The sequence below is a fragment of the Asparagus officinalis genome, chromosome 3 (genome assembly GCF_001876935.1).
Source record: "Asparagus officinalis chromosome 3, Aspof.V1, whole genome shotgun sequence".
NCBI classification, from domain to species: domain Eukaryota; kingdom Viridiplantae; phylum Streptophyta; class Magnoliopsida; order Asparagales; family Asparagaceae; genus Asparagus; species Asparagus officinalis.
In genome coordinates, this window is record NC_033796.1 from 1,270,467 (window position 1) to 1,283,871 (window position 13,405).

General features: G+C 33.3%; 2 protein-coding genes across 2 annotated transcripts in view; both read right to left on the reverse strand.

Moving 5' to 3' along the window:
* Positions 335-5,971, reverse strand: LOC109832589 (aquaporin NIP2-1-like). The gene is made up of 5 exons (XM_020399951.1): positions 5,757-5,971; positions 5,449-5,673; positions 5,096-5,290; positions 4,874-4,935; positions 335-1,140 (listed from the first exon to the last, which is right to left on the reverse strand). Exons 1-5 carry the CDS (start codon positions 5,883-5,885, stop codon positions 861-863), a joined length of 891 nt encoding a protein of 296 aa, XP_020255540.1. The 5' UTR covers positions 5,886-5,971; the 3' UTR covers positions 335-860.
* LOC109832474 (aquaporin NIP2-1-like) overlaps positions 12,141-13,405 on the reverse strand; it is a 4,513-nt gene continuing 3,248 nt past the window's right edge. Inside the window, exons 3-4 of the mRNA XM_020399828.1 lie at positions 13,266-13,327; positions 12,141-12,423 (exon numbers count right to left, since the gene is read on the reverse strand). Of these exons, the coding sequence (XP_020255417.1) occupies positions 12,141-12,423; positions 13,266-13,327 (345 nt within the window). The remainder of the gene's footprint in view (positions 12,424-13,265; positions 13,328-13,405) is intronic.

Genomic DNA, 13,405 nt, shown 5'->3' on the forward strand with positions numbered 1-13,405 from the left:
TTTGTTGTTATGTAGTTTTAGGTTTGTGCTACCGAATTTGTTGTGAACTATATAAATTTTAAAGCAACTTCAGTAATTTTTTTGACGGCATTAAATGGATTTTAAATATATACATTGATAATTTAAAAAATCCAAGTTTTTATGTATGTTTTTTTAGTTCTTTCTAACATGGCATTGTATACAGTCATACATGAACTCCCAACATGGTATTGTATTAATTAATTGTAATGATTCATCATTCACGAGCCAGAGGTATTTATCTACTGAATGACTAATAAGAGGAGATGTTGGGTTGCAAAAGCCCATGAATCATTGATGCGGTAGGCTAATCTAAATGGATTCAATTCAGACATGCACAAAAATGTTATACATTATGAGAATCATGAGGTCAAAACCATATGATCCGAGTCTCAGTTCCATCTCGTTGTACATACATTTTCGCTATATCGTGTATACTCACGACTAAACTTTAATATGAATAAACTAGCTAGACCATATACGTCCACGCACGCAAGTACAAAACTAAGTACTCGACGAGTATCAAGATCACCTATACAAAACATCACAATTAAAGCTCCTGCATATCTATATATACAGTCTTCTTAACTAACCTGATACCCCTTATGCTGTGTTTGGATGGAGGCCGTAGAGAAGGAAAGGGGACGGAAAATTTGAGTTTAATATTGTTTGGGAATTTTATTGGGAGGGTAAAGGAGGGAAATGAGGAGAAATTTTACACTAAAGTTTTACACCCTATATTGAGGGGCAAAGGAGGAGAGGGGAAAATTGACAAGTACATTTAATTCCTTTCGTTATATTTTCTTTTCTTCCCTTAGTGAGCTGAGCTCCCAAACACAGCATTATAGAGTTTCCATCGGATCACTACCTCTGTTACGAGCAGATGCGTGATCCTCCTGCAGCTGCCTCATGCTCTGCAGACGTTGAAGTTTGAACGAAGACTGCCTCTCGGCGCTCAGAGGCGGCGCCTTATCCGTCGCCCGTATGAAATTATAGGACCATGCACCCATCAGAGCACCCACCACGGGGCCCACCATGTACACCCATATTTCCCTGTAGTTGCTGCTTACTACCGCGGGTCCTAACGTCCTCGCAGGGTTCATTGATCCCCCAGATATGGGCCTGCAAGTTTTAGTTGCATCCACGCCAAGACTAAATTTATTCTTGATATATTAGAAAATCACATGAGATATAAACTAGGTAGTTCTCAATCACAATAGTGTGATCAAGTGCTTCTGCAATCATTTTAATCAGAGATGTTTTATCATGACTTGACGTTTGTATTTAGACACATATAACAGTTTTACACTTATTAGTATGCACATTTGATAGAAAAACATATTTGTGAATTGGAAATAAAAATTTTATATCGTTTAACCACCCACGAAAAATGTTGTTCTTTTTCCTTTTTTTCCCACTTAGACATGAATTATAAGTATGATCAATTAATATTGACAATTATATTGCATGCTCTTCACTATAAATAAATTATGCCCAAATCTTTTCTCCAAAACAGAAAAAGAAAAAGGAAAGGTAAGTACACAAATAAAAGAAAGGAAAAGGGAAGGAAATAAAAAAAAGGTATTGCATGATGATTTGTTTTAAATAATGATTATATTTGGAATATTTTGGTTATCAGGAATTTATGCGGACAACAGAGTTAGTATAAGTCGCCGGTACTCTAGCCGTATTTTCATTTAGATTATTTCTACAAATAAGTTTGAGCTGAACCAATCCTCCAAAGCCCACGGTAAGGATCCAGTGGGCCTTTCCATAACGGCTAAATTGCTTACTAACTTTAACCTCGGATTATTGTAACCTTCTAAAATACAGTTTGCATCCATGGAAATGCTCTCCGACACAAGGTCAATTCTTGATCATCAAGGCTTGTTTGTAAACTCAACCACTAACTTGGATAAGTCCACTAACTTAGATAATAGCCTAAAATATGTTTGGCAAAAACTTGTACAAGGTTAGACTAGTTCTTTTAAGCTCTAAAAGAAGGGCTCTTATCTAGATTATTTTTGGACTATCTCAAACTTGGTTCAATCCTAGCCCGATCAAGACCGTAACTAGATTAGTGTCAAGTTGCCAAATGTTTGCCAACCCCCCTACTACCCAAGTTAGTGGAGCTAACCTAGTTAATGGATTGAAGTATTGTTTGGATAAAAGTGAACCAACTCCAAACTTGGTTTTCTTAGTTTAAATTGAGGCTCTTATATGGGTTAGGATTGAACTACTTCTGTTTGTGTTGGAAATCGTTTTCATTGCTGAATCCATTACAATTGTTTATCAATTACAGATTCAAGAGAGTTAATCTTTTTATAAAATTTCTCGTTACAACGAAAACAAACAAATGAGATCTCCTAGAAACACACATAGGATCGTTTATTGATCGCTGCTTGCGTATGATCTTTGCCTGTGACAAGGACTCTTTGATCCGTGGACCACCGAGTATCAGATCCGGTTGATCTCGTTTCACAAAGGAAACAAGAACTGAAGTAATTAAATATCTTATTGAAGTGAGATAGATACTCTTCTCGAGTGTTAGGTCTCATGTTTATGAGCCTATATCTCTAATATTGTTTTGATGATTTACAAACAATCCCTAACATCGTTTATCTAGTATTTGTGTTTGTTATTAGGTATTCTAGACAAACAACGAAGTTGGAGGTTGGATGGAATCGAGCATTCACGATCATATCCATTGGAGGATGGAAGGAATAGTTGAGTGAAACAATACATTTCAAGTCAAGATCCAAGATCAAGCTTCATCTGCAAAGTTTACCAAGACGAGATCAATTGAAGATCAAGATTGCTTGGGTATATTTAGTTTAGGTGTTTATACTTTATGTGTTGATACTTAGAGCTCATACTATACACACACATTCCTTTCATTTTCATTGTTTTGATTTTCAAAGTTTATGAGGTATAAATATGAAACTAATAGTTATATACATAAACATATATACTAGTTTTCTATTTATCGATTTTGTTTTGAAATAATGTGTTTAGCCATATAAATATAAAACAAATGGATATAGTTATATTTACACAAATTGTTTCATGTTTATACATGCTTACAATGATTTCATCAATATCAAGCTTTAACAAATCAATGAAATTATGTTTATTTACAAAAGTATGTGTTTATGGATTAAAGACTTATTTGCACCATTTTATATATTTTTCTAAGTCCATTAATCCATTCAAAATGAATATACAAGTTTGTTTGATAAATTTGAAGTGTATTGAGTTTTCATGTTTTGGACTATTTTATAAAATGATGATTTTTTACATTTGGGAAATGTAATTCCAAAAATTCTATTTGTAACATGTTTATTATCATATTTATATTCATTTTACAAAGTTTTATATTTTTAGAATTTATTTGATATTTTAAAGAGGGTTTAAAGTTGGGTTTTACTGTTCAAAACAGGCTCTGTGCATGTTTTGAGTCGACTCGCTGCAGTGTTGAGTCGACTCATGAAGTGTTGCGCAGATGATGTTTTTCTTCTGCTGAGTCGACTGATACTTCAATGAGTCGACCCATGCAGATATCAGTCGACTCACTATAGTGGTAAGTCGACTGATGAAGTGTTTTATAGTTAGTTGTTTTCATCTGCTGAGTCGACTGATAATCCAATGAGTCAACTCATGTAGACATCAGTTGACTCATGTCTGTCATAAGTCCACTGACAATAGAGCCGTTGCACGGTAACGGCTAGTTTCCAGATTTTGTTTATTTTATTGTTTATATATATATATATATTCATCTGCTGAGTCGACTGATAATCCAATGAGTCAACTCATGTAGACATCAGTTGACTCATGTCTGTCATAAGTCCACTGACAATAGAGCCGTTGCACGGTAACGGCTAGTTTCCAGATTTTGTTTATTTTATTGTTTATATATATATATATAGGAGATTATCCATTCTTGTTTGGGCTTCAATCTACATCGCTGCACTCTTGTTTTAAAGAAGTTTTCTTAAACTCATTTTCTAGCTTGTTTATGCTTAATTTGTCATATTTATTTTTGCTAGATTAAATTGAGTTTATATGTTATTTTACTCTTTATTTTCACACACAACCTATTGAGCTTTTAGTATTTTATACATAATATATTTGGGGTTGTGAGATTGTGTTTCTTAGAGTGTGAGCTTACATTGTGTTCTCATCTATTGTAGAGAACTAACCATTTGTTATTGTTCTTATCGTGAGATCACTTTGTAATACACTTGTACACCGAGAGGAGTGTGTGGTGAGAGACGGGATCGATTCCAAGAAGAGTGACATCGATAGTAAAGCCTAGGGAGAGATTGTACATCTGAGCACTTAAAGAAGATGACACAGGCTATGGTGCGAAACACCCTTGGGTGTTTCGTACATGTGTGCGAAACACCTTGGGTGCGAAACAATACTATGTGTTTCACACTCTGAGTGCGAAAAACAACTTTGGTTGTGTTGTTTCTTCATCGTTTCGCCGTTTCGCGCGTTTTGTTGACTCGTACGCTTTGCCGACTCGTTTCGTGCGTTTGTTTGCTTCTTTACGGCATCGGATAATCCTCTTTGACTTGGATAATGACGTTCATCACATTTTCTTCGTCTCGAGTTGCGTGCGAGAATCTATAGGTAATTTTTGACGCCTACAACTTCCTACTTGGATCAAAACTAATCTAGTTAAGATATTAACCCAATTAGCGAAGAGTAGTCAAACACACCCTTAGATTTTCCTGAATTCTATGTTAATTTTAATACAAGATAAAAAGTGATGGTCTATAAAGACTAATAATAAGTTCTCACAAGTGTTGTAGCGAGCAGTAAGTGAATGTTAATTAATTAAATAAATTACCCAGCAAGGATGGCGCCTATGCAAACGGAAGATCCAACTGCTAGCCCTGCCAATTCTCCCACCTGTACGTGCATAGATGAGCACATGCATACATACATACATAAGTCAAACCAACAAAAATCTTCAATTTCAATTGAAATCAACAAGATCAACTGTTATCTTTTTTTTTTTCTACTTCTTTTAGCAAAACTAATAATCATTAATTTCAGATTAGGTGCTCACAGCTCTGGTATCAGTGGCAACCGCAGAGGTGACAAACATCAAGGTGAAGGTGGCGATAATCTCCATAACCAGAGCCTGATATGCGGTCCCGGAGGGCGTTGTTGTACCAAGATCGTGCAATGGCGGAAGCACCTTGTGCAGGGTGAAGGAGGCAATCATAGCCCCTGTAAATTGGGCTGACATGTAGAAGGGAACCTGCAAACGAACAACTGAGCCATATGATCTTTTACCCCATTTTTTTTTTAAAAATCATATTATCACATATACATATATGTATGTAATAACAGCAGGTTGCACGTATCAATCAGCATTAATTTGTACGTGCGGTAACAAAATATTTGGGAAGGCCTGACCTGTATCCAAGGGAAATGTCTGGTGACTGCAAAGGCCAGCGTCAGGGAGGGGTTCATGTGAGCACCGGAGATGTGACCCACTGCGTATATCATCGTGGTCACGGTGAGGCCGCCGGCAATTGACGCTCCAAGCTGCGATACTTCGTGCTCATCACTCCGGTAAAGGGCGCCAGACCCGCTGCCAACGAACACTACCATGAACGTGGCTATCAGCTCTGCCATCACCTGCAAACACGTACGTATGAACATATATACGCTGGCCTGCAGCTAATTAATCAATCAAGCACTTGTGCTAGCTGCTTAATTACCTTTCTGAGGATACACGGAGGTAGTCGATCTCGAAGCTGATTGAGAGTTTTTGGGGGGTTTTGATCAGTTGAGATCTCACTGATATCTAATGAGTGATCTTCTGCAGGTCTCGTAGAGTTTGAAGCCATATATGTTAATTAATATCTCGCTTCATCAACTCCGTACTAACACTCTTCAATTGGGTCTGATCAATTAGCTTGTTGGATCTAATTATTCTATGTGGTGTGCTGCTTCTTCTCCTTATATTTAGGCTAGTAACGCTGCATACGCAAGAAGAAGATTATTAATTAGTGTGACCTAGCTAGCTAGCTGATTGGTTTGTGACTCAAAACTAGTACTCTTGCTTGGATCGATCCACAGATTTTGAAGCACGTGGCAAACTCCCCACGATGAAATTAGTAGGAGAAAGCAGTTCAATTCTCCTTTCAAATAACTAGCCAATCAAAATCAAGCTGGTTACCCGTACCTAGCTACGTCAATCCAATATTTTTTGAACGTGCTGCATGTATATAAAAATTAAGTTTTCTTTTTTCCGGAATTAAGTGGGATTGACCAATTTACAAGACATTACCTACTTCTCTAATTTTTGATATCCAGAGGGAGGTTTTGATTAAAAACATATGATGAGTAGGTGAGAATTTAGATTTACGTCTATTTTTCAGGACCATCGCTCTTAATGGGAGATGGAACCAATCAGTGTATTTCTGTTTGTTTGGCCCTAGGGGACTTGGCGGTCGCAATTGTCACCTCTATGGGTAATCAAGCTCCCAAAAAAAAGGGCCCCTTTTTTTCGATTAATTAAATAGAGGATTATACACACACATACATACATACATATATATGTGTGTGTGCGCGCGTGTGTACACACACATATACATACACACACAAACAAACACACACACACATACTAGTTAAGATGCATGTGCGATGCACGTGGTAGAATATCATGATCATGCAAATTGATAAAAATAGAATAAAAATAAAAAATAAAATAAAGTTTTTTGCGGGATTGATCATCAACTCAATATATAATCTCTCTTTCAAATGAAATATTGTCATTGTTTCCTTCAACCCAGACTGCCGCCACATGATCTACTATTTATGAGTTATAAACATATTGATCTACTACAACATCTTTGTTTATTAGTATCTTGAAGTCTTCAAAAGATGGATGATCATTCAATTGGTAAAAAAAATTTATATATGAATTTACTTGCAATATGTCCTTTAAACTTTTAGTTGTGATTTGACTCATATTCACATTAACTTTAGTTATGGTTCCACTCATATTTACATTATCTAATATTTTTATTCAATTTTATAGCTCATTTTTTGTACCATAGAAGTAAAATTAAAAATATGAAGAATTGTTTTTTTGTGAAATTAAAACAGGGATATTATGATATATTTCGCTATGTGTTCTAAATATAAAAAAAATGCTATTATAACTCACTTGCTTGGGGCAATTGTATTGTATATAGGATATATACAATAGTCCTGTGTATTTTCTGGTCTGACTGCAAAATACGCAAGAGTGGTAGTCCTGTGTATTTTCTAACTTTAATTACTTTTGTAATTAATGTTCGCTAATTACACGGGACTATTAGTCCCGTGTATTTTAAAGATGATTTTTTACAAAATCAACTTCTTTTTTGCCGGTCATGATGATGTGGCAAAAAAGAGGTCAATCTTGTTAATTATTATGTAAAACAATCGATTTTGCTAATATTTTTATAAAGTAATCTTTTTAAAAATTCTCTAAAATAAACTATTAATTCAAAATATGAAATGGACAAAAAGACGTAAACAATCTGGTGATTAATTGAACCATAAATAAGAAAAAATAATAATTAAAATAAAAGTATATTTAAATTGAATCTAACAAGGCACTTCACAGAATGATGCATGAAATGGATCCAAGAAATTTTAAAAAATATGAGATCGAGGGATAGAGGGAGAGAAGACCTCGCCGACATGAATTCTATTTCTCTTCGAACATGACATCGAAATTGGTAGAGAATGAGCGAGGAGAAAAGTGAACAGAATAGGTGACAAAGCAGACATGCTTATATAATTAGGTTATTAAGACATTCGTCCTGAAATCTTAAATACATACATATTAGTCCCTAACATCTCTTTAATTGCTCATTTACAATGATATTACTATTCAATATTAAATTAATTTTATTATATAAGATTATATGACCCTTTTTAATAAATTATAAGGTGTATATATATGGAAACCTCTATGCTTATATCTAGTAGTTGGGCTCCACAAAATAGGTTAACTTTACATTGTAGCTTGCTATTGGTAATATTATTGGTAATGCTATTATCTTTCCACTTTATCTTATTATTCACACTTTTCTAATGTAATTCCTCTTTTGCTAATCACTCAATTGGCTATATTGAGTTTTTATAATATCACAGGTTAGAATATTCTCTTCTGTTTAAAAAGTATTGACATGATTTTCTTAAAAAATATATACACATATTAACAATAGTATATACTTCAGTGCAACTCAAAAATTAGCTTGAAGCTATTTAGAGTAAGGTCCTTTCTATGCTAGAATAGTGATTACACAATCCAAAAGTCGAAGAAGAATTTTTACAAAGGAAAAGTAATTTAATATGTCAAATTAACAGCTAATTTATAAAATATACACTGGCAGTGCAGATAGCTATAGAAAATAAGGTATATATCTTCATAAAATTTCCATAGTGAGTGACCAACTAATCATCCTAATTTAAGCATAAATAATTATTATTTTAGTTACTAATTTGATACGCGTAACTATGGAATAAATCACAAGTAAAAAAATAGAAATTAAGATTATATTATTCTGTAGGTAAATAAATAAATGTTATTAGATCTCCTATTTATATTAAATTTAAAAAATAATAATTTAAATTATTAAGCACTAAATATTAGTTCATGTCAGAAAGTAAAGTAAGTTATGATTTATATACCTATATAGTCAATCAATCACGTACTAAAATTATGATGATCACAGTCAAAATTATATGGTGGGTTCACATTAAATATAATTTATAAAAAATAATATACTAAAGTCAAAATCCTTTTAACCACTATATATAGGTTGTTAATTTTTTTTTGCATATATAGACTATATTGTCTAGGAATAGTGATGTGCACATTTAACTATGGCCTAATACATCTTAAGAACTATTTACTCTTCAATATCATCATCAATTGACGTATCTATGTATTACACTAAAAACACAATGAAAAGTTAAAAAACCACAAAAGAAACAGCCTCAAAAATTTTAAAAAAACACACTAAAATTTTGTAATTTATAAACATACAAAACTGTTAAACATTACATTAAAATCAAGGAGCTACAAAAAATCATTGAAAAAATTTAAATCTTTGGAGGGGTAATTTATAATATCCTAAACTTTAAGGGTATTTTTTATAAATTTTAATTTAATTGATTTTTAATTATTTATGTTCTTTTTAAAAAAGTTATAAGTAATATTGACCATGAAAAGTTTTTTCTAAATCTATACTTTTCAAAAGAGTATGATATTTTTTAAGAATTTTCAAATTTTAGGGGTCGTTAGTAATTTTGTTTATTCATTTTAGTTTCTATATGTTAGAAACTTTCATGGTGTTTTTTTGTAATTTATGAATATTAGGTTTTTTTTTTGTAATTTATGAATATTAGGGTTTTTTTGTAATTTTTTAAACTTATAGGTCTTTTTTACAAATTGTAAATTATTTGTGTCTATTTATAATTCGTATGTTTTTAATTTACTAATAAGTTTACAATTCTTTAAGTGTTTTTTGTAAAATTTAAATTTTGAGTGTTTGTTTGTAATTTTTAAAACTTTAAGGACTTTAAGGGTGTTTTCTATAAATTATAAATTATGTAGAGGAAATTTATAACTCATATATTTTCAATGCATTGTTAGGTTGGAAATTATCAGTGTTTTTGTAAATTTTATAACTTTGAGGGTTTTATTTTACAATTTGTAAAAAATTTAGGATGTTTATTACAAATTTCATAAATTTTTGGGGGTTGTTTATGTTATTTGTAGGTTTTTAGTATGCTTATAAGTTTAAAATTTTTAAGGCGTTTTTATAAATTTTAAATTTTTAGGGGTGTTCTCATATTTTTTAAAACTTACAGATACTTTCTCTAAAGTCAAAGACTTTTAGTTTTTAGCCAGCATATGTTTTTTAGATTTCTCAATGAATTGAAATAAGTAAAATTTACAATTTTTAAGATATTTTAATAAAATTTTGAATTTGTAGTGGTGTTTTTGCAATTTAAAAAGCTTGGAGGATATTTTTTACAAAGTCAAAAAAAAAACTTTTAGGTGTTGGCTCACATATATTTTTTAGATTTTTCTGTGAACTAAAATAAGTAAAAGATTTGAATTATATCAAACATAGCTCCTTTATCCAACAACATGTTAAGTCTCATTATGAATAATATAAATCATTTAATTATCAATTCAAAAAAGATATGATAATTAGAATAGATTAGGATAACAATGTAATATTTGAAAAGAAGTAAGGTTAATATTAACCATGAAAAGATTTTCCGAACTCGTACTATATCATTTAAGGATGCAACAAGTTCATAATGAAACCAGATAAGAACCACAGACGGAGTTTTTTTACTAACACAAAATAAACCAGAATGAGGGGTCTATGATAGTAGTAAGAGAGCACGTAGGTACCATCGATCATCGCAAAGTACAATGAAAAGAGGCCAGCTAATTATGATTTAGGACAGGGCCATACTGAATCATTGCATGAGTTTGTTTAATTAATGCCATTCCCAATTGTTTGAACTAAAATTCAACAATTGAACTGATTTCTTTTACGCCAACAACAAACTAGGCACAGTTATCTTTTATATCGGGTATTTGTTTGTTGAATCTGTTATGTATTTATATTTGTGGATTAATTATTAGAATAAAATTTAACTGAATCATGTTTCTCAGATGAGTACGTACTACATTCTCTTTTTCGTGTAATATATATATGCAGACACTAATACCTCAATTTTGGCTTTAATTAAAAGAAGAAGAAAAAAATAAGACTAAACAATTTAATTATCTTATCTCGTCAGATTTCGAGTTAATTTATTGAAGACGCCTAAACCAACCTCGTTCCCAAATATTAAACAAGTCATAATTCCCCCCCCAAACAGTCTTACACGGGCCGGCCATGATCTCAGATCATACATCAGATTACTATAGATTAGAGTCTGTACAAGTTCTGACGATAAAGTTAGAGACCAGATCGATTATATATCTAGAAAAAAACATAGAATTATGTGATAAAATTTGTCAACATAAGCGCCTACGTACAATCTCTAGCATGAGCAACTGCTTATCTAATGGATTGGGTTCTTATCATGCACGGAGCTTATCTAATTAGTTTAATTTGACTCCTATTTACTAATTAATAACTAATTAATAATGTGCGCCGCTCATGGATGATACCTAATGTACTGCCGGTCAATAACGAATGGCATCTAGCAAATGCTTCAAAAAGTGAGCATCCTTCACTAATATTCTCAAGCAAACGCTGTTAATTATTTACTGATCGACTTCAGTATTTGTAAACAGGCCGGTTATGCATAATCGATCATGTTTGGAGCTTAATTCTAACCAGTAACAGATATAGGCGGCACATTATTTAGCTTCCTATATGTTCGTCATTATAATTTTCAGTATTAATTGTTAGAACTATCCCTACTAGTCAGAATATGGGAAAACAACTTCAACATTTTTGGTGTAATAAAAAATATTTTAAAATGTTATCAAAGCAATTCAAAACCTTAAAAGGTATAATATTGAAAGTTGAGGAATATCATAATTATAATTTCTAACATACATATTCCTGTAACTCGAGCTGTCTAGCTAGTTCATGTATCGAAACCTATATATGTTATTTTGTGAAGAGACACATATCTTTGTAAATCGATCCCTCATAAATACAAGGTGGATGAGATTTGGGCAGAGTTGTTTTGGTACTATCTTAATTAAAATTGATTTTTACGTCTGAGTTTGTGATGTACATACATTTTCAAATTGGTGACCGGAATATTTTCGTCATTGACCAAAAAATTAAAGTCAAATTCTTTCTGCACCGAGCATTTCAAACCTATCATTAATATAATAATAATAAAAAAGGTATTTCAAAGTTATAAATGATAATGACTATATATACACTAGCTAACACTGCTTCTCAAGTAATGTAATGCGGTGAAGATCCAGATAATATAAAGGCTCATCCCATCACTACCCTTATACAGCATATACACAAACATCACCGAGCCAGCTGTACAGTTTTATGTAGTCCCGTTAATTATATGCGTGCATGCTACTTTATATAATTAATTTAAGGATTTTCCATGGGATAATCGTCAGTATTAGGATGAAGATCATTAGCTGCGTCCTGGCTGATGCCCTGCGAACGACGGAGTTTAAAAGACGATAACCTGTGGCCAGTCTGATGATCAGCTGACTTCATATCAATTACGCGTACGAAATTATAGGACCACGCGCCCATCAACGCACCCATTACGGGGCCCACAATGTACACCCATAACCCCCTGTACTCGTTGCTTGCTACTGCAGGGCCCAGTGTCCTCGCAGGGTTCATCGATCCCCCAGAGATTGGCCTGCAAATACGCACGCTGATATCAGTGGCTCAATTCTTAATATACTACTAGATGACTTTTTAGATTAATTACCATAATTAATTAACGACACCGGCCAGCAGTTTACGTATATGCTTCGACTTTCTCTCCCTCTCTCTGTTTTCCCCCCTGATCTCATTGAAATCAAGGTCGTTAATCGCTGAGTACACAGACCTAGGATTAATTCTACTAATTAAATCCAATGAAATCACGTGGACCTATTTAGTAGGAAAAATGACTTAGGGACTCGAAAATGGGACAGGTCATGGCCAACTCATTATGCAATTAAGGGGGGACATCTCACCTGTCCACCCTATCTGTCCCATTTTCGGGTCTTTGTAGAAACACTCATTTAGTAGTTTACCATGCCAGCTATGCCTCAACAGTCAACAGCATGTAATTAAGGAGAGTTGACCTCTTAATTCCCTTCGTTCAAGTATTCTCTTGAAATGACTGTGCTATAGAAGAGGTCAGAATTTAACATAATTTTAGGTGGGCTTAATCTGAGTTGCAATGGGCCAATATATGACTTCATTAATTCATGGGCCAATATGGAGACTGTCGATCACTATGTATCACCCACTGGGCTTCGAGTTCAAGAAGGGAAATTACCCCGCAAGGATGGAGGTTATGCAAACAGCAGAGCCAACTGCTATCCCTGCCAACTCCCCGACCTGTAGGACAAAAAACACATATAGGCACGCAAAGTTTGAACACAGGAATTGAACATAATAATTATCAAATTAATAACACATGGGCCAATATGGAGACTGTCGATCACTATGTATCACCCACTGGGCTTCGAGTTCAAGAAGGGAAATTACCCCGCAAGGATGGAGGTTATGCAAACAGCAGAGCCAACTGCTATCCCTGCCAACTCCCCGACCTGTAGGACAAAAAACACATATAGGCACGCAAAGTTTGAACACAGGAATTGAACATAATAATTATCAAATTAATAACA